Source organism: Schistocerca cancellata, chromosome 11 (genome assembly GCF_023864275.1).
Source record: "Schistocerca cancellata isolate TAMUIC-IGC-003103 chromosome 11, iqSchCanc2.1, whole genome shotgun sequence".
In the NCBI taxonomy this organism is placed as follows: domain Eukaryota; kingdom Metazoa; phylum Arthropoda; class Insecta; order Orthoptera; family Acrididae; genus Schistocerca; species Schistocerca cancellata.
Window position 1 is genome coordinate 164,437,927 of NC_064636.1, and position 27,620 is coordinate 164,465,546.

General features: G+C 42.6%; 1 protein-coding gene across 1 annotated transcript in view; it reads left to right on the forward strand.

Moving 5' to 3' along the window:
* LOC126108400 (nuclear pore complex protein DDB_G0274915) overlaps window positions 1-27,620 on the forward strand; it is a 137,181-nt gene that overhangs the window by 67,532 nt on the left and 42,029 nt on the right. The window contains exons 8-10 of the mRNA XM_049913610.1: window positions 1,775-2,071; window positions 3,449-4,084; window positions 16,299-17,771. Coding sequence (XP_049769567.1) covers window positions 1,775-2,071; window positions 3,449-4,084; window positions 16,299-17,771 — 2,406 coding nt within the window. The remainder of the gene's footprint in view (window positions 1-1,774; window positions 2,072-3,448; window positions 4,085-16,298; window positions 17,772-27,620) is intronic.

Sequence of the window (27,620 nt, forward strand, 5' to 3'; positions counted from 1 at the left end):
GGTTGCTTCATGAGGAATGAGGGAAGGAGAGGGAAAGACGAAAGGATATGGGTTTTAAGGTAGAGGGGTAAGGAGTCATTCCAATCCCGGGAGCGGAAAGACTTACCTTAAGGGGAAAAAAGGACAGGCATACACTCGCACACTCACACATATCCATCCGCACATACACAGACACAAGCAGACATTTGTGAAGGCAAAGAGTTTGGGCAGAGATGTCAGTCGAGGCGGATGTGCAGAGGCAAAGATGTTGTTGAATGACAGGTGAGGTATGAGTGGCGGCAACTTGAAATTAGCGGAGGTTGAGGCCTGGCGGATAACGAGAAGAGAGGATATACTGAAGGGCAGGTTCCCATCTCCGGAGTTCTGACAGGTTGATGTTAGTGGGAAGTATCCAGATAACCCAGACGGTGTAACACTGTGCCAAGATGTGCTGGCCGTGCACCGAGGCATGTTTAGCCACCGGGTGATCCTCATTACCAACAAACACTGTCTGCCTGTGTCCGTTCATGCGAATGGACAGTTTGTTGCTGGTCATTCCCACATAGAACGCTTCACAGTGTAGGCAGGTCCATTGGTAAATCATGTGGGTGCTTTCACACGTGGCTCTGCCTTCCGGGTTACAGGACTGGAATAGGTGGTGGTGGGAGGGTGCACGGGACAGGTTTTACACCGGGGCCAGTTACAGGGGTAGGAGCCAGAGGGTAGGGGTGGTGGTTTGGGGATTTCATAGGGATGAACCGAGAGGTTACGAAGGTTAGGTGGAAGGTGGAAAGACCTCTTGGTGGAGTGGGGAGGATTTCATGAAGGATGGATCTCATTTCGGGGCAGGATTTGAGGAAGCCGTATCCCTGCTGGAGAGCCACATTCAGAGTCTGATCCAGTCCCGGGAAGTATCCTGTCCCAAATGGGGCACTTTTGGGGTTCTTCTGTGAGAGGTTCTGGGTTTGAGGGGATGAGGAAGTGGCTCTGGCTATTTGTTTCTGTACCAGGTCGGGGGGGTAGTTGCGTGACGCGAAAGCTGTTATCAGGTTGTTGGTGTAATGGTTCAGGGATTCCGGACTGGAGCAGATTCGTTTGCCACGAAGACCTAGGCTGTAGGGAAGGGATCGTTTGATATGGAATGGGTGGCAGCTGTCATAATGGAGGTACTGTTGCTTGTTGGTGGGTTTGATGTGGATGGACGTGTGAAGCTGGCCATTGGACAGATGGAGGTCAACGTCAAGGAAATTGGCATGAGATTTGGAGTAGGACCAGGTGAATCTGATGGAACCAAAGGAGTTGAGGCTGGAGAGGATATTCTGGAGTTCTTCTTCACTGTGAGTTCAGATCATGAAGATGTCATGAATAAATCTGTACCAAACTTTGGGTTGGCAGGCCCTGGTGACCAAGAAGGCTTCCTCTAAGCGACCCATAAATAGGTTGGTTACGAGGGGGCCATCCTGGTACCCATGGCTGTTCCCTTTAATTGTTGGTATGTCTGGCCTTCAAAAGTGAAGAAGTTGTGGGTCAGGAAAGGGAGTATGTGGCTGCGGGACTGCGTCAGCTTTCAGACAACACTACATACAAAGTTTGCCAAGGTGCGAGTGTGAGTTGGATTTCACGTGATCGATGTTTGTGGAATCGGTGCTGGGTGGCATCGAGGAGGTCATTCTGTTAGAGGTTCCTCATTGTGTTTGAAATCATTTCAAGATATTAGTAACGGTAGGAATTGTCGTGTCACCTGTGGGACAGATCTAGTGTCCTGCCTGTCCACAATGAGTCGAACATTTTGCAGAATCGCCATTCCGTGACGGGGACCGCCTGCAGCCTGCAGCATCCCCGCCAACTTCCCGGCGACAGAAACACGTGAGCTTCGCAGACGCCCAAAAGCCGGGAGAGCTGGTACGCGCAGACACGGCGCCCGTCACGGAGTCGCAACAGGCACCTTGTGTCGGCACTCCCACCACCGCCTCCTCTCCGGACTCTCCCGGCCAGGGCGGCATGACGGGGACGGGCACGACCAACACGCCGCCCACCGTGAGCCGCAACACGCAGAAGGCGCAGGCCTTCACGTTGAAGTCGTCACCCGCAGGTAGGTTACGGCTATGTTCTGCCGTCACCACTACCGTATTCTGCTTTTGATCAGTTACGGTTAATCCTGGTACCCTTCTTTCTCAGAAAGACTTGACTAGAGATGATAATAAAGTTAGTTGCCTCGGAGTACCACTTGCAACGTATGTCGTCAATTATTTGCCGGGTGGATTCTAATCTCTGTCTTTCTGCAGAGGTTTTGCTCTCTACAGCTACCTCTAGCACCATAGAAATCAGTCCCTGATGTCTCAACAGATGTCCTATCATCCTGTCCCTTCGCCTTGTCAAGCATATCCGTATATTGCTTTCTTCTCCGATTCTGCGCAGAACCACCTCGTTTCGTACCTTATCGGTCCACCACATTTTTTACATTCGTCTGTAGCACCACATCTCAAATTCTTTGATTCTCTTCTGTTCTGGTTTTCGCACAGTCCATTTTCACTACTATACAATGCTGTACTCCAAACGTACATTCTCAGAAATTTATTACTCAAATTAAGGCCTATGTTTGATACTAATAGACTTCTTTTGGCCAGGAATGCCCTTTTTGCTAGTGCTAGTCTGGTTTGGATGTCATCCTTGCTCCATCCGTCATTGGTTATTTTGCTGCCTAAGTAGTAGAATTCCTTCACATCATCTACTTTGTGACCATCAGTTTCTTGCTGTTCTCATTTCTGATACTTCTCATTACTTTCGTCTTTCTTTGATTTACTCTCAGTCTGTATTCTGTACTCATTAGACTGTTCATTCCATTCAGCAGATCCTGTAACTTCTTCACTTTCACCTGGGATAGCGATGTCATCAGTGAATCGTATCGTTGATTCCTTTCACCTTGAATTTTAATTCCACTCTTAAACATTTCTTTTATTTCCATCATTGCTCCCTTGATTTACAAATTGAACAGTAGGGGCGGAAGACTACATCCCTGTCTTACACTCATTTAAATCCGGACACTTCGTTCTCGTTCACCGTTAGTATTCTCTCTCAGCTGTTGTACACATTGTGTATTACCCGTCTCCCCCTATAGCTCACCCCTGTTTTTCTCAGAGTTTCGAACATCTCGCACCATTTCACATTGTCGAATGACTACATTAAGTAGGCTGAAGTAGATGTAGGCTGCAGTATTTTGCATAGGGTAGACTACCATGAAGAGCTGTATGAAATGAGTCTTTGGACTGAACACTGCAACAAGAAAACTGAGCGAGGTGGCGCAGTGGTTAGCACACTGGACTCGCATTCGGGAGGACGACGGTTCAATCCCGTCTCTGGCCATCCTGATTTAGGTTTTCCGTGATTTTCCTAAATCGCTTCGGGCAAATGTCGAGACACCGTTGCTACGACCACATTCGGCGAGTTAATAAGTCACACTCTTTTACAGGCTCGGTCATGTCGTCATCTGCCGCGCCGTCGGGGAGGAGCCCCAGCCCCTTCACTGTGAGTGCTGGCCAGTTGCCTGCCTCCTCCGCAGGCTCCGACAGTAGCTCCAGCAATCCGACGGTGGCGGCAGCATCGGTATCGCCATTTACGGCACGATCGGTCACGGCCTCCACTCCGACGGCACCGTCCGGTGCGACGGTGACGACGGCCTCCGGGGCTCTTTCGCAGTCGGTCCCGGAGACTCGGCCGACGACCGCGACCCCCGAAGCGGGTGGGACGCCGGCGGGAGCTCGAGCAACTCCCGGAGACGCCGCTTCGCAGCCCCAGGTGCACATGAGCACTGCCACGTCTACGGCTTTCTCGTTCGGATCTCCGAAAATGTCGACAGTGGCGACAGTATCTGCCACGCCGGTGACCGCCGCCGGCGTATCGGCGTCGCAGTCTGCCGGCGAGTTCCGGTTCGGAGCCGGATCGGTGACGTCGACGACGACGTCGAGTGCCGGAGGTTTCAGTTTCACGCTACCTGCCTCGACTGCCGCGTCCACGACTTCGCCGGCAAAGGGAGCCTTCCAATTTGGGCAGAATGCGACATCCGCTGTGGCCACGGCAAAACCGGGAGGTTTCCAGTTTGCACCAGGTATAGTACACTGCTATTAGTCTCCTTTCGTAGTCAGTTAGGCTGCCAGCCTCAGTATTCGACATCTCTGATTTGTATTCCATTAAACCGTACTCAGTTTGCTGGTATATAATTTTGTAGCATAACCGTTACCAGATACTTACATATCTATTTATGACTGGGGACACAGCTCAGAAAGTTCTTTCATATTTGCATTGAAATCATGTGTGTATTATGTGAATGTGTAAACTATGTTTTTAAGAAATAATTTTTACGTATTGGGAAACTTGGGGAACTCTGTTCCTGACCAAATTATCATCAGTGCTATAGGCACTGGCGTGATAACTGGGGTGACTAATCTTTTTGTTCACAATGCCTAGTTCTTATTGAAATGTTAATATACAAGACTGAGAAAAGAATTAAAATATTAATAGGTTGTTTGACAGTCTTCCACCTCAGGATCTGATAGCATTTCATTTTTGGATGTTGACACTTTAATTCAAACAACGGAAATTCCAGGTTGGCCGTATTATCGAAAGGATAGATTGCTACTCACTATACAGAGAAAATGTTGAGTCACAGACAGGCACAACAAAAAGGTTGCTAAACAAGCAAGCTTTCAGCCAACATCTCTGGCTGGCCTCAGCACCCGCAGAAAATGGTTTGTGTGTAGGGGCGCGTGCGCGCATGAAGTGTGTTTTCTAGTTCGGAAGAAGGCTTTTTGGCCAAAAGCTTACTTATTTGGCAAACTTTTTGTTCTGCCTGTCTGCGAATTGGCATTTCCACTATATGGTGAGTAGCAATCTATCCTTCTGATAATATTGACAGTGTAATTCAGTTATTCATTTTGTAGCCATAGCTAGTGGCAAATATATCATGAAAAGGGAAGTATCCTCATTGTATTTCCTTTTTCAACAAAGTACTTCAATACGAACGAGAGTGGTTTGATAAGTCTAGTAAAAAAAAGCAAGAAAAAACGTTATTTTCATAAATAACTCGCCTTACTTTTTCACAGTTTCCTTTGAGGGATATACACTTCGTCCAGTAATCCCTAACTTTTTGTCACTTCAGAAAACTAGGTTCTGTCAGACTCTGCAAAATACTCGTTGACTGCAACAATCTCTTCCTCATTTTTTGACAATTTCTTCCCTGCAAGCCAAAGTTTCTCAAGTTAGGAAACAGGAAGAAGTCAGATGGGGGCTATGTCTGATGAACAGGGTGGATGGGGAACCAATTGAAACCATTATTCTGGTGAAAGAGCACTTTTTTGTGTGTCTGCATTTGTCTTTTTTGGCCGACATGTTTCAAATGATCTAACTGCGAAGTGTAACAGGATCCAGTTACGGTTATGTCTTTTCCCATGTAATCTATAGGATTATTCCTTGGGAATCCCAAAGAAACAGTGTCCATCAACTTACTGACCAACAAAATTATCTTCGCATGCTTCAGAGCACTTTCACTTGCCTTTGTCCATTCTTTTGAGTGCCGTTTTGACTCTGGTGTGTAATAAGGGATCCAGGTTTCATCAACAGACACAGATCGGTGCAAAAAGTCCTGCAAATTACAATTAAACATTGTGTTGAATTGTTGTGTCAGGCACGTTTTTGTTTGACTGTTAGCAGTTGTGGAACCCATCTCGCACAAAGCTTCTTTGTAGCCATTCTGCATGCAGGATGTTACGTATTTGCCCATTTGACATGACTACAGACTCGGCAATCTCACGAATTGTAGTTTGGCGATCTTACATTACTGGGATTTTGTCAGTGGTTCCTTTATAGTGACCTCAGTTGGAAGACTGCAGTCCAGTTCATTGTCGGTGCTTGTCTGATAATTTTTAGATTCATTAATCCAGAAATAAATGGTCTTCAATGATTGTGTAGTGTCTGCCAGAACTTCATCACGTTCTGTTTAGATTTGTGTGCCAGGTCAGCACTTGAAATGAAAATGTTTAATTAAGACACAAAACTCGGGTTTCTCCATTTTCAATCAGAGTCAGCTTCTGAGCTGGTGGCACAGTCCCACAATGGGGCAATCGTATATGAGATCATTATCATTAGCAATAAAATGAGCGGTTGGCTGTGATCTGATGCAACTGCGCTGTTTAGCGCTTCCAATGTGTCGTCACTGTGGGATAAGACTTGTACGTGGCATCGGGGTGATATAATGAAAGTTCATGTTGTTATTTTTTAATTAAAATAAGATTAAACTGTAGTTTTGCTCATTTATGTTTACCTTGGTAACACAAAGACAGCTATTCTTTAGATGCGTGTAAAGTGCACTGCACGCCCATTCGTGTTACAAATATAGTCACGCTCGCTCGAGGGCTGATGAGGAAAACTACCCTCTGCCCGGTATTCCATTGTTCTTTTGATTTATGCTCATCGTCTTTCCACATCGTCACATCCTCATCATAATTATAATCACAGTGTGAATGAAAAAGTTACACACATTAATTTTTTTCTTCCCTTGTACTACAGTGGGAATTTTGAAATTTCACAACAGTGTAGTTCAAAGTTTGCACTGCAATGCGTATTTTGTTTTCACGGGCAGCTCTAGTGAGAGAAACCTGAACTGCAAAACAAACATGGCGCAATGTGGTCCTGTCGTCAACTCGTGAAGAGCAGCGAAGTGTAGTTCAACATTTGTGGCCCGAAGGGCATAAACCGAAGGAATTCGCTGGGTTGTGCATGGCATGTATGGGTATGACTATGGACCATTGCAATGCCTCCAGGTGGTGTGCATTTTTCCAAGAGGGCTATGTGAACCTTCAGGCAGTAACATCTGCAACCCTGCAGAATGTCAGAGCCGTTGAGGGAGCAATTTTGAATAGCCAGTTCGGAGAACTGTGAACCCTATCACAAGAGTTCAATATTTCCTACAGTGCGGTGTAAGATATTGTTCGTAGCATGTTGAAATTTCGTTAAGTTAGTGCTCGCTAAGAATCTGACGGATGATCACTAGGGCTAGCAAATGATGACAAGCTCGTATCACTTAACGCATTACACCGTAGAAGGGCGTGACTTTTTGAAAGGAAATGTCACTACGTGCCTGAAAGTGAGCAGGTATCTATGGAGTGGGAACATGCTGGTTCCACATTATGAAAAAAGTTCAAAGTGACTCAGTCAGCTAGGAAAGTGCTTGTGACAGTGTATAGGATATGCAAGGTCTGTTACTGGTGGACTTTGCTGAATACACGACCACTGTGAATGCTGCAGCCTACACTAAACCTTTGGTTAATTTGCGTGATGCCCTTTGTGACAAACGCCACAACATTAATGCTGACGGTGTCAAATTTCTTTGGGACAGTGCTCTTCCCATGTTGCTGCTCGTATTCGTGAGAAAATAGTGAAATTTGGGTGGGAGACGAGAGATCCAGGATCCGCCCTTCAGGCCGGTTCTCGCACTGTCGGACTTTCGTCTGTTTGATCCCGTGAAGAAAATCCTGGCCGGCCAATGCTTTGCAGCAGATGCAGGAGTGAAAAGTGCAGAAGAGAAATCGGTAGTCCGCAGATGGCTATACTCCAACCGAGCAGACTTAAGGAACAGGACATATCAAAACTGGTAGAGCACTGAGAGAAATGTGTTGAGAATGTTGGTGACTATGTACAAAAGTAGCTAAAAGTTGTAACTTCATTTGTGATGGTGTTTTTTTTTTTTAATTACCTATTAAACTCTTTGGTAATAAAATTATTGTGTGTTACTTTCTGAACTTCCCTCATAACCTGCTCTTCGTGGATAACATCGTAAGGTGAATTAATCAGTCTGTAGGTAAAACTAATTATAGTAACAGATTTTACAACACATGGTGTTTGGAAGAACTTAATTTTGATGTGGCATTCACATATTTTGAATGCAGCTGTATCTGCAACTGAACTGGGTGTAGTAAAGCTCCTCAATGGCACATGTTTTTGGTCATTCTCCTTGAGCATCTGTTTCAGGCAAGTGAATGTGAATGGGCCAGTTCAAGTATTTTGACTCATAATAAATGGTCACGTTCAGAACTGACAGGCGCACTTCATCCAAAAATGAGTAATTGTATCCGCACAGCTGACTATAAAAATTGCTGTCGCTGTCAGTTGTTGGCGAGGTACTGCGACAGCTGAGATTGTGGTGTTCACGGATTGTATCAGAGCCTTTTCATTTGCACACTGCCTTCCTGCTGTTATAGAAAGTGAACAAAGAAAAAATGCTATGTGGTACTGCTACGTAGCAAAAGATGCAAACTTGTCGCACGCTGTGCCGATGTGGCAAAGTGTTTGAACTGTGACACCATTCTCCTAGTTGACTAGTCGAGGTCGCATTGAGCACCGTTCGTGCTTGCAGCGCGAAGTTACCCAAAATGTTCTAAACGTCAGAATATTTTCGAGTGCAGTGTGGAACATTCTCCAGATTCTGGTGGTCATTATAAGGTTTTTAGTCGAAACAGCAACCGGCCGTAAATATGATTTACAAAGGTTTACTTAAAACAGAGCGTTACCAGTTACGGATTTGGTACAAATCCATTTTCAGAGCTAATTTAAGATAGATTTGTAATAATTTAGAAAGAGGTATTAGTCTGTTTCGAATAAAGTTAAGAGCCACCTGAAGAGGGATTTGTAATAAATCAGAAACCAGTGGTGGCGTGTTTCAAATAAACTTTCGTAAACAATACTTGTGTGTGCTTGCTGTTTAAACTATAAACCTGATAATTGTACGATAAGCACTGATCTCGACACAAGATAGTGTCTGGAGACATTTCCTCAGTGTACTCAGCATGTCTACTTTTGACAAGAAAATGTATGGGGTCATTTTGTCTGTATTGACCATCATAAAATACTGTTCTGCTCTTATTGTTATTTCTTACACTCTAACATCTCGAAGTTAACTGGTAGTTGTGGTAGAGAAAAGAAGGTTGCCCGCCATCTACACAGTGTCTCCTACTACCAGTCACAGCACGTTATGTCAGATGGAGAGACGTCGTCAGATGTAGAAGTAACTTCGGGTGTGCCCCAGGGAAGTGCATTGGGACCCTTGTGGTTCATGTTGTGCGTTAATGACCTTGCAGACAACATTAGTAGTAAAATCAGGCTTTTGCGGATGATGCACTTATCTATAATGAAATGCTATCTGAAAGAAGCTGCATAAATATTCAGTCAGATCTCGGTAAGATTTCAACACGGTACAGAGATTGGGAACGTGCTCTAAATGTTCAGAAACGTAAAATTTTGCTTTTCACTGAACGAAAAAATGTAGTATCCTGTGAGTACTATCAGTGAGTCACTGTTGGAATTGGCCAACTTGTACCCTTTGCAGGGATATGAATTTGAATTACCACATAGATTCAGTTGTTGATAAAAGGCTTCAGTTTATTGGTGTAGTGTCTAGGAAGCCTTCATACTCAGTCCACTAGACAATCAATCAAATAAGTCTTACAAATGTGTTTTATTACAATAAGAAAATGCAATACTTAACTTCAGCAATTACACAGATGTGTCACAAGCAAAGGGCGACATACAAAATAATCCATGAGTCTTCTTCAGTGTAGGAATCCTAAGTCTGTGCTACATAGACAGTACGTGCAAAGTGACTAGAGCTAATGCTGCTCTCGAAGTCGCTAATTTTGAAGCTGCTATCGAGTTGGGCCATCTCACAGGGGCCGCTGCTGTCACATTGTCATCCTGGAGAGAGGTCCGGTCAGCACGCGATTGGGTGATTTCTTCTCACAGCCTTCTCTTCCCTGTCATTCCCGACTGGCGTGCGGACACGTGACTTCGCACCGTAACATTCCTCCCTCACAAAGCGACAGCCTGTTGTCGTATACGGGACACGACGACAGGAGGGGAGACGGGATCGTGGCCGCTCTGTTGGACCGGAAGCTGTGGCCGCAGGGGACGTCGGACTTCCAGTCGTACCCCGCCATCCGGCCTCCGTTCTGGCGGAAACATCCCCCCGGAAAACGCCCGGTAGGGTACACGTCCACCTCCTGAGGCCCGTACCACGTTGCGGCGCGCGTGGGTCCGGCTCCGTCGGTAGGACGAGAGGAGTCGAAGGCTCTGTCTGCGTGGGGATCGTCCCTCGGTGTCGTGACGACCCCCTCCGGTGGCTGCTGTCCTCGGGATCTGTGAACCTGCGGGAAGAGATACAGAAGGACCACTGTGCACGTGACAGTGGCGGATTCGATTGTGATGTCGGCAGTGCAATCCGTCTGGGCCCGAAATGAGATACGGGCGTGCGCCGAGTCGACGGAGGATCTCGCCCCGCGTCAGTCGCCTGCTGCCGCGAAGAACCCCAAAAAACACAATATTGTGTGGCACGGAGCGATACTTGCGGCCTTCCTTCGGCACTGGATGCTGAGGAGGGTGGAGCAATTCCACTGACAGTGGCCCATCTCATGGATGCGAACGGTAGGAGGTGAGAAACAGTTGCAGTGCTTGATCCCTGGTGTGTGCCGTGCAAAGTTTGGCCGTCTGCTGCGTGAAAGTTCTTACAGAACGTTCTGCTTTGCCATTGGACTGTGGATGGAACGTTGCACAAGTTAGGTGCCGGATGCCATTGCATTCGCAGAATGTTTCAAATTCATTTGACGTGATCTGAGAGCCGTTATCTGACACTGTGACTTCAGGAAAACCTTCGAGGCAAAAAAAAGAGGACAACGCCCGAATTGTGCTTTGTGACATTGTCGAGTTCACTGGCACAGCAAAAGGAAACTTGCTATGAGAGTCTACCACAATCGACTGACGAGTGTTCCGAAAAGGTCCCGCAAAATCTGTGTGCACATGTTGCCACAGTAATTGTGATTTAGCCGAGCAGAGAATTATTGTGGTGGAGCGGACTGATTTTCTGTACGTGCGTGACACTGTGACATCTGTTCTGTTTTGGTATCCGTAGCCTCCCAAGTACATTGTCAGTACACTAACAGTTTCGTACGAACAGTCTCCCAGTATCCTTGATGAAGTAACTGCAACACTTCTTGTTGCAAAGCTTTGGGGATCAACACAAGTGACTGTCCACTGTCATTTTGAACAAGAATCACAGCTTGCTGTATAGTGAGGCTATGCCGATGTGCAAAATATCGGTGCATTACAGTTCTCGATGCTCTGCAGTGAGCGAGGCCAAGATGTGCGAATGTATTTTAGCAAAAAGTACAAATCTGAATTGGCTTCCGTGACGTGTGCAATTTTCTTATAGTTCAGAGGAAAGGATTGACGCAATTCAGAACCCTGAGCATCGATGTGACAACAAGATGCAACAGAAGCGTCAAAGTCTGTATCACAGGGCCAATCAGAGGACATGTATCACAGGGCCAATCAGAGGACACGAAAGTGCGTCCGCATTACCGTGTTGAAATGTCGGATGATACACAGTCTCGTAATGGTATTGAGACGACAAGAAGGCCCATCTTTGCAATTTTTGGGCAGTTAGTACAGGAACCGGCTTCATCGGATGAAACCAGGACTGCAATGGCTTATGATCTGTTACTGAGTAGAATTTTCTGCCATAGAAATAGTGGTGGAATTAGGTGACACCACACACAATAGCCACCACCTCTTTCTCTGTTTGTGAATAGTTGCACTGAGCTTTGGACAACGCTTTTGATGTGAAAGCAATAGGCTTGTCTTTATCACCAAATCACTGATTCCGTAGAGGAAGAGTCAACTTTCAACACAACTGGTTTGTCAAGATCAAAGTGAACCAACATCGATCACTGAGTAATGTATCTTTAAGTTTTTGAAAATATACTCGGCACTCATCTGTCCAAACGAAGGTGGTGTTCTTGCGATGCAAAGGCGATGAAATGGAGCTGCGATTTATGTAGCATTTGGTATGAACCGAATAGAATAGTTCATTTTCCCTAAGACTGACTGCAGTTCTGAGACATTGCGAGGAAATGGCAGGTCCCGTATGGCTAACAAATGTGACTGAAGAGGATGTACACCTTGACTGTTTATGACATGACCGAGATACTGCAACCTGAGTTGCGGTTTAAAAAAAAATTGCCCTTGTCTAGTCTACACTTCAGTCCTGCATCAGATAACACACGAAACAAAGCACGCAAATTTGCGATGTGTTCTTCAGGTGTACGACCGGCTACGACAATATTGTCCAACAGTTTGGTACTTGAGCAGTCAGCTGTTCCAAATACTGTTGGAAAATTGTGGGTGTGGAAGCACTGCCAAAAGGCAAATGCAAATATTTAAACAAGCCCAAATGAGTGTTCACAGCACGGTTGGAGATTCTTCATCTAATGGTATGTGTTGTCCAAATCAATTTTTGAAAAATAGCGACATACATCTAATCTGTCCACGAGATCCCCTGGGTGTGACAATGGGTAAGTATTTAGTTTTACGGTGGACTTAAAGTCGATATAGAGGTGAATGCAACCTGAAGGTTTGGGGAGCAAAATAAGTAGACTCGCCCATTGGCTAGCTCGTACAGACGCAATTGCTCCGCTGTCTCGCGATTCTTTAAGTTCGGCAGCCACTTTGTCCTGTAAGTCAATGGGAACAGTTCTGGGCATGCAAAATTTCGGTTGAGCGTTGTATTTCATAGTAATATGTGCAACAAAATTGTTAGCCTTACCTAAACCTTCAGAAAAAAGTTCAGGGAATTCTTTCAGTGAACTAGCTACACTGTCTTGGGCATTGAATGCAGTCACTATCAACACATTTTCCTGAATTTGAAAGCCAATACAATCTAAATGATTTGAACGATGATAAAGGATCTATCTTTCTGTGTATTCGCAGCACATTACACTTGTCTACATTGAGATTCAATTGCCATTCCCTGCACCGTGCGTCAATTCGCTGCAGATCCTCCTGCATTTCAGTACAATTTTCCATTGTTACAACCTCTCGATACCCCACAGCATCGTCTGCAAAAAGCCTCAGTGAACTTCTGATGTCATCCACCAGGTCATTTATGTATATTGTGAATAGCAACGGTCCTTATGACACTCTCCTGTGGCACACCTAGACAATCGATCGAGCTAGTTGTATTCTTGAGTTTTATTAAAATAAGAGAATAAGAAAATTACAGCACTTAACTTTGGCAATTACACAGGTGTCGCAAGTAAAAGGCAACACACAAAATAATCAGTCTTCTTCAGTATAGACAATCCCGAGTCTGTGCTACATAGAGATTGCAAGCGAAGTGACTAGAGTCGATGCTGCACTCATAAACGCTAATCTCGAAGCTGCTAATGGGACGTCGCCAGTCTGTCTCGGCGCTTATGTCCTCTTCACACAGGGGTCGCTGCTGTCACGTTGTCGTCCTGGAAGGAGTTCCGGTCAGTGTGTGATTGGCTGACTTCTTCTCACAACCCTCTCTTCCCTGTCATTCCTGACTGGTGTGCTGACACTTCAGTTTACACTGTAACAGTCAGTTTATGCCATAACAGTTGCTAGAATTTTAGGGACGTGCAATCAGTCTACAAAAGAGATCGCTTACAAATCCCTCGCGCAACTGGTTCTAGAATATTGCTCGAGTGTATGAGGCTCGTACCAGATAGGACTAACGGGGCATACTGAATTCTACAGAGGAGGACACCACAAATGGTCATAGGTTTATTTAATCTGTGAGAGTGGGTCACCGTGATGCTGAAGGAACTGAAATGGCACACTCTTTGACATACCTGAACTATCTCAAGAAAGTCTATTAATAAAGTTTCAAGAACTGGCTTTAAATTATCAGTCTAGGGATATACTACAACCCCCTACGCATCGTTCACATAGGGACCATGAGGATAAGATTAGAATAATTACTGCACGCTGAGAGGCCTTCGATCAGTCGTTCTTCCTGTGCTCCGTATGTGAATGGAACAGGAGGAAACCTTGCAACTGATACAGTGGGATGTTGCCTTTGCCGTGCACCTGACAGTGGTGTGCTGAGTATAGATGTAGGTTTAGGCTTTTGGTAGTCTTTAAACAGATCTCTTGTACTCGGTATTGTCCAACTTGTATGTGACATCTGAACACTCCTCGCCTACTCGAGGATTTCCACTGGTGTCAGAATGGCGAGGCCTTGAGGACTGGTCTTCTTTTTTTTTCCCATACAGTGTTTGAAGCTCAATGCCTGGACAGTTTCCTAAAGTTGCAATACACACTTCTGAAAAGCACAAAAGAAATTGACTTTTGCAAGTTTCCGAATGCTGTTAGGACTGTAAGCATAAAAAAAGTTGTTGTTGTTGTGGTCTTCAGTCCTGAGACTGGTTTGATGCAGCTCTCCATGCTACTCTATCCTGTGCAAGCTTCTTCATCTCCCAGTACCTACTGCAACCTACATCCTTCTGAATCTGCTTAGTGTATTCATCTCTTGGTCTCCCCCTACGATTTTTACCCTCCACGCTGCCCTCCAATACTAAATTGGTGATCCCTTGATGCCTCAGAACATGTCCTACCAACCGATCCCTTCTTCTGGTCAAGTTGTGCCACAAACTTCTCTTCTTATTACAATATTTTTTAATACAGCCACCCATAGCAGTGTGTGTAATTCTGGTCTTGTAATTGTGAGGTTGCTGGTTCAGTTCTTGGTAGATGCATTTTAGTTGTTCTTTTATTTGAGTCCTGTGCTCGTTAGCAAATTGAAATGTGAAGTAACAAAAGCTGAAAAGTAATCTTTTAACGAAAGTAGCAACTTATTATTAATCATAAATCACTTGAAAATGTCAGTGTTCTTAAAAAATTGAAATTTGATACAGAAATTTAAAATGTAAAATAAAATTATTTTATTTATAAAGATTACCAATAAACAAAAACCTAATAAAAAAACAGGTGTTAATATATATTATTTTTCACTTGTCAGTAGACATTTCAGATCTGTGTACCAAATTTAACTAACTATTAATACATGCAATGAATAATTAAGAATAACAAGATTGTATTTTTATCTAAAAATTATTATTCAATATTTTTTAATTAACATTTTAATTTTACGATAAGTATACACTGCAAGTAAAAGCAGAAAAAGTAATGCCTATGTGATTCAAACAAGTAATCTCACAATGATTATACCCGAATGCTACATGCATTGATATTCACTGTTTTACTATAAACATCAGTTTTCATAATTAAAAGCACTTCCTGAAATGTTAAGTCTTTGTTGTTGTGAAAATGTCTATTTGCTCGCCAACCTTTTTGGCCGACAAAATTTGAATTGCTGATAACTAAGAGACTGGTAATGCATAAAAGCAGTGGTTGAGCACAGACCGGATTGTCATGTCTGTGCAGGTTTGTCATGCGGTATTTGTTTTGCTTGTGATGTCATACCAGTGTAGGCACATGCACGTGATTGTTACTTTGTGTAAAATTATTGCATAGGAATACATTTATCTGGACATTGATTCAGGCATCATTGTGAAGAGTTTGCTGAGCACTGCTAGGACCCATAGAGAGACAATAAACATTCTTGCCTGAATATAAATGAAAGTCAGTATTAAATTGAAAATTACAATAAAATGAAAGATGCCATCTTAAGTGACTCATAAATACGCTCGGAATTTTAGAAAGTGCAACACAGGAGAAAGCCCACATCGAAAGGAATCCAAGAAGTGTATTATTTAGCGAATGTGACAGATTTGGCAGTATCGAAAAGACAACGAAAAAATGGTGCAAAGCAATTGCATAGCTGGCCCATCGGTCATACTGTGGCTAGGTGATTTATCCATTCTTTAACCATTATACTTGTTTGTGTAAACATTGTATTAGAGATATTGGTAGTGAAATTACATATTATTATAATACACTTCTTAGGATTTTATTGTGATGTTTTCACGAAAAATCTGTGGCGTGGCCCCAGCTTCGTACACAGGATAAAACGATCTTCCCTCATACTACAACCCCCCCCCCCCACCCCTCCACTCCCAAGTGTAATTTATAAATATGTCACACTGTGTTTGAGAAATATGTCATACTGCTTTAGTTCTGTAAATAAGAGACCCAGTGCATAAGGTCCTCTTGTGAGATCAGTGGTTTTGGAGCAGGTTATTTGCATGAAATGTTGGAAGTAATGACGGTACGTCACCTGACTGTACTGAATGTCCGTCCACTTGCACGCCACCTTCCCACTGTCACTCAGAGTGAGCAAATTAAACCATTATTTGCTGATCACATTGTCAGGCTCTGTGCATTGGTTCTGTAATTTGAGTTACACTGTTGCTGAAACACAAACGTACTCTGATAATTTGGGCTTATTTACTTTGCAGACATCAGTGATAAGATAATAACAAATGATTCACTCACTTTCTCTCTCTGTCCCGCAGGCATGGCAGACAAGGTCGGTCGGCAGGCGGCGACATCGGGACCTGGAGCTACGGCAAGTCAGCCTTCGATTTTCAGCTCTAGTGCCGCATACTCGAAAGCGACTACTACAGAGACGGCAGCATCTCCATTTGCTGCAGCGGCCGTGTCACAGAGTCAGACTTCTCTGACGAGCCCCGCACCTACTCCGTCGTTTGGATCTGCCCCACAGAAAGGGATTTTCGGAGCCACTCCGACTGCGACTGTGGTGACCGCACAGCAGTCTATATTCGTGGGTGCCGCGGCACCGGTATTCGGAGCGGGTAACGCCACCTCCTCGCAGGCACCGACTTTCGGTTCGACAGCTGCAACTACTCAGTCTTCGGTGTTCGGGACTTCAGTTTTTGGCTCTACGACGCAGAACCAGTCACAGACACCATCTGGCACAAGTAATGTTTCTCAGGTTTCGACATTTGGATGTGGCACTACGCCTGCTACTCCGACCTTCGGATCTGGCACTACGGCTGCCACTCCGACCTTCGGTTCTGGCAGTACGTCAGCTACTCCAGCCTTCGGATCTACCAGTACGGCAGCTACTCCGGCCTTCGGATCTACCACTACAGCTGCTACCCCAGCTTTTGGATCTGGCACTACAGCTCCTGCTCTAACTTTTGGATCTGGCACTACTACTCAGGCACCGGCCTTTGGAGGTGGTACGACATCTCAGACCCCAGCTTTTGGACCTGCAGCAACATCTCAGACCCTGGCCTTTGGATCTGGTACATCCACCCAGGCCCCAGTCTTCGGAGCAGGTACATCTCAGGGCTCGGCCTATGGATCTGGTGCAACATCTCCGGCTCCGACGTTCGGATCTGGTACGACTACTCAGGCCCCAGCCTTCGGAGCTGGTACATCGTCTCAGACACCGGCCTTCGGAGCCGGTACATCGTCTCAGACCCCAACCTTCGGATCTGCTACGACGACACAGACACCAACTTTCGGTGCAATCCCTACGAGTCAGGCACCCGCTTTTGGGTCTGCCACCACAAATCAGCTGCCAGCATTCGGCTCGAGCTCTCAGAATCGGCCAGCAGTATTTGGATCAGTCACCACGAGCCAGGCACCGGCTTTCGGAACTGGGCAGACACCTGCGATCGGTGCCGGCAGCTCTGGTCAAATAGCGGCACCCAGTTCCGGCAGTCAGTTGGCAGCATTCGGAGCCAGTGGAACTGGTCAGACGCCTGCCTTCGGATCTAGCTCTGGACAGACTCCCACTTTCGGCTCCAACACCGGACAAGTGCCGACATTCGGATCCGGTTCGTCCGGAAGCACTCCCGCATTCGGTTCTGCAAATCGGGCGACTGTCTTCGGGTCTGGCGCTACACCGTCTTTCGGAGGAGCGAGCTCTGCGGCTGCTACCACCCAGAGTTCTGTGTTCGGGACAGCCACGCCTACTTTTGGCACCAGTGGAGCCAATCGGCCACCTTTTGGCACAGGTTTGTACTGGAAAGTAATGGTTTTGTAGCCTAATGTGCATGTAATCTTTGTATTTCATTTGAAAGAGCGGTTCAGTAACTTTCTCACAGAAAAAGTGTGCGCCATAAAGGTACAGATTAAATATAGAATAAAAAGTCTTGAATGCTTGCTGCTCCACAGTTTGTAAATAATTTTTTAAAGGCCATCTAAACACTACGAACTATGCTTAAAACATTTATTAGCCAAACCAGTTTTTGTGTTTATTACACATTGTCACTGGCATATTATGTACCTCTGTATATCTGTTGGTTACACATTCTTTGTGAAGTTCAACATGAACTACATATATAAAGCAAACAACCGTGTGAATATTTAGAATACTATTACAACAGTGCCTATTTTAATTTGTTCGATTGTGAAATCTGTCCTTAGCACACATTTTGTCAAGTATGTTCTTGCTGTAAATTCTTAGGCAGTGACAGCTCGTCATTGCATTTAACATAATTGCCTGAGAATTGACAGCAGCAGTATCTACCACAACCAGTGTACTGTGAAGTAGGACAGCTTTCATAATCTAACATATTAACCCCTCACGCTGGTAGTTTCCATACACGCGTCTAGCGTGCTGGTGGTAGCTTACGTAGCCATGTGGTATGCAAATGCAGCATTTCAGTCAGATTTCTTTAGTGCAGAAACTATTTGTTCAAAAGTAATGAAATATTCAGGAATTGTTAACAATACATCTTTATTACGATTAAAATATACGTTAGCTGTCAAAATGAATTTTTGGTATGGTATACCTCAAAAGTGTTTTCAAAAGTAAGTCCTACAATGCAGTCTAAGCACCAAAACAATATTTCCTATTTCTTCTCTGTGGGTGGGACTTTCTCAGTGAAATGCCTCGCTGTGAGCCTTTCAGATACAGGAAATTTTGAAGGCTGCACACATCGAGGTGAAGCTGCACTTTTTCCACGAATTTCCAGCAACTGTCGTATGAGAAGAAGCCTGGAATTTACACGTATATCCTCTCACTGGCATTATAAACAATAAAAGCATTGTGCACTACAATATTCGTTAGCCTTCTAAATGTTTTTGTGTGCCATTTAACACCTTTCTTCCTTTCCACTGGAAAAGGCTGTAGTTTCTGATATTCAAATTTACACTACACATAATCAAATTGTTTTTTGTAATGCATTAAGGCTTTCTTTGCTCTTTGCCCTCTTTGGTTGCTGTAGCAACTGCATCATTATGGAATGTTGAAATAAAGAACTCTTGTTTTTTATCCATCCATTTTAGCACCATAACACTCTGTGAGTGATATGCTACAAGTACACTTTTCTCGATCCTTGCACTTTTCGAGACATCGGGTACCTTCTTCTCGTTCAGTTGCAAGTCTGCTAGCTACATTCGTATCTCTTTACTGACGCAAATGCACGCTGTTTTGTAGTTGTCCATTCAGAGAAGAGGCTCAGCAAGTTTTAGTACAATCTGACTTGTTCTCAGGGTATCTGCAGAAATAAATTCCCTTTTTATCTCAGTTATACTTAAAAATTCTATCAACTTACAAACTTGTGTTGTTTTTGAACAGGTTTGCAATAAAAGTTCTCATACACAGGGTCCGTTCCAAAAGTGCAAGTAATAAATTATTTTTTAAAATTATTTATTCAGTACCAGTTTAAAATCTTCTCAGAACTTTTCAAATTATTCTCCCCCTGCTTCGATGCACAGTGGCCGACGCTTCACCCGATCGTTGAAGGCACCCTGGAAATCGTCAACAGGAATCTCCTTCAGTGCAGTGGTCGAAGCTGCTTTTACCGCCTCCAGTGTCCTGTGCCGAGTTCCTTTCAGGGTTGTTTTGATCCTTGTGAACAAAAAGTAGTTCACTGGTCCCAGATTGGGGCGGAATGGTAAAAACTGATGTAAACTATCTTTTTTATATATTATCAAAATGTAGACAATCAGCAAAAGACATAAGTTTAGAATATGTGTAATATGAACTTCATAGGCAGATACCTTACGTCAATAGAAACTTGTAATTTTGATTAGTCGGAATATGTTAGAAATAAATTTTTGACAAGGAGACTTTTAAAAAGAGGGTGTCATCTTATACTTCACTTTATTTATGAAAGTGTTAATTATAACTTTAGGAGAACCCTCATTCTTAATGTTTGATATACTGGCATCTACCAGTCCACATGCTTCTGCATCACAGGGGAGGACTCTTTCATATGCCAAAACACTGGGAACAAGTCCCACACACTGACCACTCCTCCAAATCGAGCAGAGCTCTGACTGTGATTCTCACATTTCGCTCGATACGTATCTGAGTGTAGAGCTTCTACAGAATGTTATTCCGTGTGACATTAGTAAGCGTAAGTAGGCACAGTAAACTGACTTCTTGGAGTTCTCATAACTGAAATTGGTGGGCCTGCAAATGCTGTGGTTTTGGAAAGTTATCTGTAACACACGATTTACCAATTAAAGTCCTTATCAGTATGCACCTCAGTAAAAACTGAATGTTCTGTTTCACTTATCGTTTTTCCTATCAGTTCTAAGGTAATAGTAAAGTCTATGTCCCCATTTGCTAAGTAATAGCCTATTTAAAGGAAATCACTCACTAAATTTAGCAAAAATTTCATTGATGGAGTTGTTTACAGATGTATTTAGCATTTATACTAACCTGTATGTGAATCCTTCAAATCTTCATTTTTAGAACAGAAAATTTAATACTACGTACTCTTACATAGCTCCACAGTCCTGCTCTCCATTTTCTTTCTTCGTTTCGGCATACTAGAGAGGAAGTCAATTTGACTGTCTCTTTTTTTCTGACCTTTTAAGTGCTGCTCAGTAATTCTGCAACCGTTTTCCTGTTTTCATTCTTTTCTGTCTTTGGTTTGTGCCTACCCTGTCTTCAACTTTGGCTTCTGAAAACCTTTGATTGTTTATAGCTTTTCCTTGAACAGATCATGCTCATAGATATAGTGTCACTTCTTCACGTGCTTATATAGTTCACGGTTGTGATGTCTTTTGTACTTGTTGTTTTCTTTGATAATGAGATCCAGGCTTTTTCTTAGAATTTTTCCGTCTTTGGCCCCCAGTTTCTCCCAGTCACATATAGAGACTCTGGTCAAATAACATTGCAGCAGTGTCTAATTTTGGTATTTAAAGAGAAGAAAGGAGGAGATTAGTGCTTAACATCCCATCAACAATGAGGTCATTCGAGTTCGAGCACGAGCTCGGATTGTGTCGAGGATGGGAAAGAAAATTGGCTGTGCCCTTTCAAAGGAATCGTCCCGACATTTGCCGGGAGCGATTAGGGAAATCTGAATGGCGAGACCTGGGTTTGTACTGCCGCCCTCCCAAACGTGAGAGTCTGATATTTAAGGATTTTGATCTCTTCATTGTAGATGTGTTCAGTTAGTCGAAAGGCCATTTCCATTTTGTTAATATGTGAAATAAATGCTTTTTTATGTGATAAGTTTGTGTCCATTTACCTGTTTATACAAACTTTGGTGCCTGCGTAATTTTTACTAGTCAAACACCCAGTCTATTGGTGTTCTCAAAAGGAGATTTGAAGCCCACCAGTTGTTGCCCACACCTTTCTTTATTTCTATTTTTGGTCACTGCCAATCAGTACATTGTAATACCTTATGTTGGCGCCATGTGTGTAGATGCAGCAGTATCGGTCCATACTAATACTCGATTGCACTTTTCACTGTCAATTGAGTTTCGCTTGTGGACTAAAGCAATATCGCCAGACGACATCGTGCGTGCCCATACTGTAAGTACTGACTACTGTTGCCGTATGGGACAGCCGTTGTCTGGTGATACAAGTATTCCACTACACTTAAACTAGAAACTTTTAGAATTAAAATCCAAATTTGTCAGTGTCCTTTGTATCTGAAGTTTCTAATCAACTTAGAAGTCATACTACTACTAAAAATCTCTATTTACTTTTTGGGAAAAAAGAAAATAAACATTAAAACAGCGTATATCATTTCAAAAATAGAATTTGCAGTTGGTAGTTCAGTTGAGAGTGCATAATCTGCCAGTGCACATCGTAATCATTTGTGCCACTCGTCCATCTGCTTGAAACTTCTGAGAGATCATTCTTACAGAGCGCGGGAAGGGCTATTTCAGACAAAGGAAGAAAGTTGAGATCCGAGAGAGTGAAGAAGTTCTGGAAACTGAAAGATTCTTGTTATGAAATTGACTTAATCTAGTCCAATGAAATGTAAAAAAGAGGATTGCTCACTAATTTTACTGAAAGTTTCTTTGTTGAAAAAGTTCTTTTGAGGACCGTCGTAGCACCTACACTGTCTGCTATACGAAACCTTTGTGTAATTGTATTTAGCTTCGTCTTATAGTCTTCCATAATGCCTCTCACCAGACAGTACTTTGCTGTCATTTTCCTAGCACTTTATGTATAAATGCTGTTAATTTGTCCATACTAATACTCAGTTGTACTTCTCATTGTCAACTGAGTTTCGCTTGTGGACTAAAGCAATCTCACCATATAACATTCATTGTGGGCCCATGTTGTAAGTACTGGCTCTGTTGCAGTTATTTGGTGATACAAATATTCTATTGCACTTAAAATAAATGTTTGTGCTTGCTCCTAATCAATATATTACATCAGTAAATGGAAATAGATAGAGTAAATTTACTTTCATGGGATTCTTGTAACTGAAATCTGTGAGCGTATTGGAACTGAGATTTTACGAGGTTATCTGTGACACTCAATTACCAATTAAAACTCGTACCAATACACACAGCTGTAAAAAATGATTGTTCTCTTTTACTGATTGCTCTCTCTTACTTTCTGTATTTCCTCTGTACTGTAATAGACAAGATTCTGTCCTGAATTGTTAAATTGCAGCCCACGTATTAGAAATTTGTATACCAAATAAATACCACTAAACTTTGAATAATGACCGTAATCCACCCACTTCTCCAAAAAAGAAGATAGCAATTCAGATAACTGCAGAGGACTGCACATGCAAAGTTATCCCCAGAATTTTGAGTGTTAGCATTAAATGACGACTAGAGCGAGAAGTCGAGCAATATCGGGGAGACTTCATATCCAGAAGCAGCTATACAGAACAGATCCCCACTTTAAAATAAATCGTGGCCCATTACAGGAAACAAAGTAAGCCTCTTGCAATAACTGTTTTAGGTTTTGTGAAGGCATTTGACAGTGTCTGTGACCTTCAATATTGAAAATCTTAAGAATTTTTGGCCAGTCTCCAAAATTAGTCATAGTGATGGAACTCACCTTAACAACAGAAAATGTAATGTCAGATTTAGAGGAGTATTTTCTGAGTTATTCCCCCCTAAAAACCAGTTTAAGGGGAGTCGGCATGCCCTATCTCGCCAGTGTTAACTTTGTGTACCTTTTTTCTCAGGAACTGTTATAGTTTCAAATTTTGTCAGCTGTTTTCAGCATATTGGGAAAAATTTAACATAAATTTCCCTGATTCAGATAATAAGCCAGTTATTGTCATTATTTTACCTCAGTGGCCTCTTTCAGCTGTTTTATAGCATTTCTGAAAATTTGAATGCTGCTGGTTTAGTGGTTTGCGAGATAAATATACATATAACACCAAAAATGTCAAATGGCAAAAAATACTAAGTAATATATTCTGAAAACTCACAAATTTCTCTTACTTGAGCAGTGTTATCAGGGTAACCTTCTGGTTCTTCTTTTTCACCTAGAAACTTTTTTCTTCTTGTTGCCCTTGCTTTTTTTGTATTAAATTCAGCTGCATACTGAGCCTTGCTTACTCACACTTTGTACAGAAGTTGAAGACCTCTGGGGGTGTTAACACTAGGAACAATGTCAAGCCTTTCCATGACATTTAACCTATCCACATGGCCATCATTGAATGAAATAACAGAATCACAGACTCTCCATTTCAACGTTTATATCCCAACAGATATATTCGTAAGTGCACGAGTCCTTACGAGTTTGTCGAATGACTCGTTTCGATTCTTGGTACAACCGTGAAGACATTTTCTGAGAAGATCAGGATGCCTCAAGTCTCCATATGTTTGTTTAATTGCTTCCAAAACAGCCACTGTTATAGACGTTGTGTGGTGATAAAAATCTCCAGTAGCTTGAGCTTTTCTGCAAATATGTTGTGTTGCCCACACAGCTTGTTTCATTTCCTGCAAATTATTTGCATTATTTCTTATTGCTATACCATAGTACTGTTGAAGTTCATGTATGATTTCATCTGACAAGCAACCTTTAATGCTTTTTCAATCTGACAAAATTTTTTCCATAAGATTCTGCTTCAGTTTCTTTTGACAGATGCCCATTCTTTTTTTAATGTGATCAACGCATTCTAATATAGTTATCATCTTATTGACATATGATATGGGTTCAATTCTGTCACACTTTTATAAGCCACGGAGTCCCCATCTCCGATGAATTTTGTGTAAAATACTCCCCGTTCTTTTTCCGATCTGTAAAATTTTCACGGTAGCAACAGTCTCCATCCCTCCACTTGTACCTTCATAACTCTTACTACAGATGTGAGCTTCATCTTCCTTATCAGATGCAGAGTGGTAACAATGCTTAGTGAGCACTTCACAATCAAAAATTTTGCCACTGTTCACACTAGTAACAGTAACAGCAGTGGTTTTTGCAGTGTGGCCCCTTTTCTGCCAGGTTCCATCCAAGGGATATCTGGATTTCCATCATTGCTATATTGTGCTTCACTGGCAGCAGTTTCCATATATAAATCTGAGACTGAGCAGTCTCCTATTACTTTAGTGTAATTCTCTATTTTTGTAGGTGGAGGTGGAAGATCCATTATGGCAAAAAAGTGTTTGAGCAGCCGTATGTCCTTTACCAACAGCTCTCATTGCATACAGTAGCCTGCTATTACTCTCAAAAAAATTGTTACTACCTTTTTAGAGCTCCAAAAACAGGTCTCATTTTCACCACTGGTCACAAACTATAGCAGTTTGGCTGAAAAGTCATATAGATTTTGTTATGTTCATATCAAATGGGCCTCCACAAAGATTATAACAGAAACACTTCTTCATAAACTTACTAAAAATAGTCAAATAAAACATACTGTTCATTAGAAGTTTCATCTGTGACTTCAGTTATGTAGCTAGCTACATAACTTCTTTTCTGATGCACTAGTGGGCGTATGTGCTTCGCATCTCCCAGACGTACAAATGTTAGAACTTTCACCATTATCAATAGGTACTGAAGCAGAATCACTTACATAAAGGGTGTTCACTTAGGCAGAGGTTGTTTCCACATTGATTCCTGCAGAACTTACTCTTTTTTAAATAATGATGCATTTCAGGGCATCGTAGAAACTGTAACACTCAGCATTAAAAGTAAAAATAAGACAGATAACAAACTTCAAACAAGGGACAAATGAAACTCTAGACTCAAAACACAAACTCACAGATCAAAAAGTGAACTATAAACACAAGTTGGGTAACTTCCGTGAGTGCATGTATAATTTGGAAAATACAATAAAAATACTACCAACTAGAATTTCTTAACAAATTTTGCACCATTTTAAGCAGAAAATTTCAAATTATTTTTATAAGCTTAAAAACTGTAAATGTTTTTTGTGGTATTCCAGCTACCCTTAAGACAGGAAGGCTGTTTTGTTACTAGTGCTCTTCAAGTACGTATGGGCATATATAATAATAGAATGGAACAAGATAAACCAAAGAACATAAAAATTGGAAGACCTAGAGAGGTCAGAGAGAAGTAATTGTGATTCACTGATGAGCTTGATCTCCTGTCCATCAACATTTGGGAAACTTGACAATAATTAAATTGTTACAGAAAATAGCACAGAGGATCAGCTTCAGAATATCCTTTGAAAAAACAGAAATTGTAACTGACCCACCACTCACCAAGAAAATTGCAACAGAAAACAGGAAATCAAAATTGACAACAAATTTAAATATTTAATGTAATTGTAAAATATATCATCAATAAAAAACATTTATGGCATAATAGAATGAACGACATAATTAGTCACAAAATTAAAACATTACCAGTCATAACAGCCGGAAATACATTATAGAAAATTTGATTAATGAAAAAGTTGAGAAAACCATTTTAGCATTTACACTGGCCACTAGATGAAACCTAGAATGGAGGTAAATGCTCTGTGCTCTTAGTAACTTCCTTAGCGCTTCTTTCTATGTACTCCTTTTTTCCCCCCACTTTTAATCAGTATACTGTAATTGTCTTCCTCTGGCATCTTATTTGTTGCGTAATTTGTTCGTACCAATACTTGGTGGTACTGTTCAAGGCCAGTTGAAATTCTCTTGTGAACTAAAGTAATCTCACCAGGTAACTTTCTGTGTTCCCTTTCCGTAACTGCTGGCTGCTGTTGCTGTGTGGAGCAGTTGTTGTTTGTTGATACTAATTTTTCTCTGCACATAAACTAGGTATTTTTTCCTCCCTGGACATTCGTACAATCGTTATGTTTCTACATTTCTCAACAAATTAGAAACTATATCATATAATGTTTCTTTTTTGAATGGAAATGTTATAACGTGTGTGATTTCTCAAGTATATTTATATTTGAATGTTCTAGTAGAATACACATCGTGTGTCAACGTACACTGTAGTCATTTGTACCATGTCTCCATCTGTCTGAAACTTTGAAGAGATCATGCTATGAAACTGTGGGAACAGCTGTTTTACCCATTCATCTAATGCAATTAAAGGGGCACTGAGATATTGGAGTGTTTAATTGGTTTGTTTCTCAGTCCTGTTGCAGAACTGAGACAAAATGGAGTTTAATTTGTTTATTTTGTGTTCACTCCATCTTGTTGCATAAGAAATTCTCTGTGGTCACCCATTTCATAAAATTAATTGCTATTTGGACCAGCTAGTAAAATATAGATAAAAGTGCTGTTTTTCTTGCTAGTGGAATATTTCTCCTTGACAGTGTCTTCTATGCTAGAGGCTGAAAGGAACCTGGAATATTTCTCAGTTTTGCGAATTGACCAGCAATACACTGAGGAGCCAAAACTTTATGACCACCTGAATAATAGCATGTTTGTCTGTCTTCCAAATGAAATAAATTGGTGACTGCGTCTCAGGGATCTGACAGTTTGTTGTTAGGTTTGTGGAGATATGTGACACTAGATGTCTGTGAACAGTTCATGTAATTTTCATAAATAATGGGCCGCTGATGTGCATACGTGGTGATATTGCCCAATAGTATGAATTTCACAGGATTTACACCAGACGAATTTAGTCGCCGAGACGTCGACACGAGTACACTATAATGCTCCTCAAGCCACTGTAGCACGGTTCCGGTTCAGAGACACGGACAGCTATACTGCTGAAAGATGACTTTGCAGCGGAAGAGATGTCGAGCACGAAGGGATGCAGGTGGTTCGCAGATGTCAGCGCGTCTTCGATTACTACCGCAGATCCCACGCGAGTGCAGGAGAACATCTCCCGTAGCATAATGCCGCTTCCAGCAGCCCGCATCTGTAGTGTGCGACACGTTTCGAGCCGCCGTCCACCTGAATGGTGGCATTTTTGGAGCCTTACACGTGTCCGAGCATTGTTGTTCTCTTTTGGCAGAGATGTCACAGATCACCATCTATCGTACTTCACAGAGCAGACGAGCTTCTGAACACCAGGTTCTGTGCAGAGTGGCAGATATCCAGTGGTAATTCCACCGTCCTTCTACCTCTTTCTGTAGGTGCTCACGACACTATCGAGTGAACATTCGACAAGCTTCGCCGTCTCAGTATACTCGTTGGCACGCTCTGTGTAATAATAATGTGCCCTCTGTCAGAGTCGCTTATCTCGATGGATTTCTCCGTTTGCAGCCCGTGTCTTCTTTAGGACGATTCCTTGT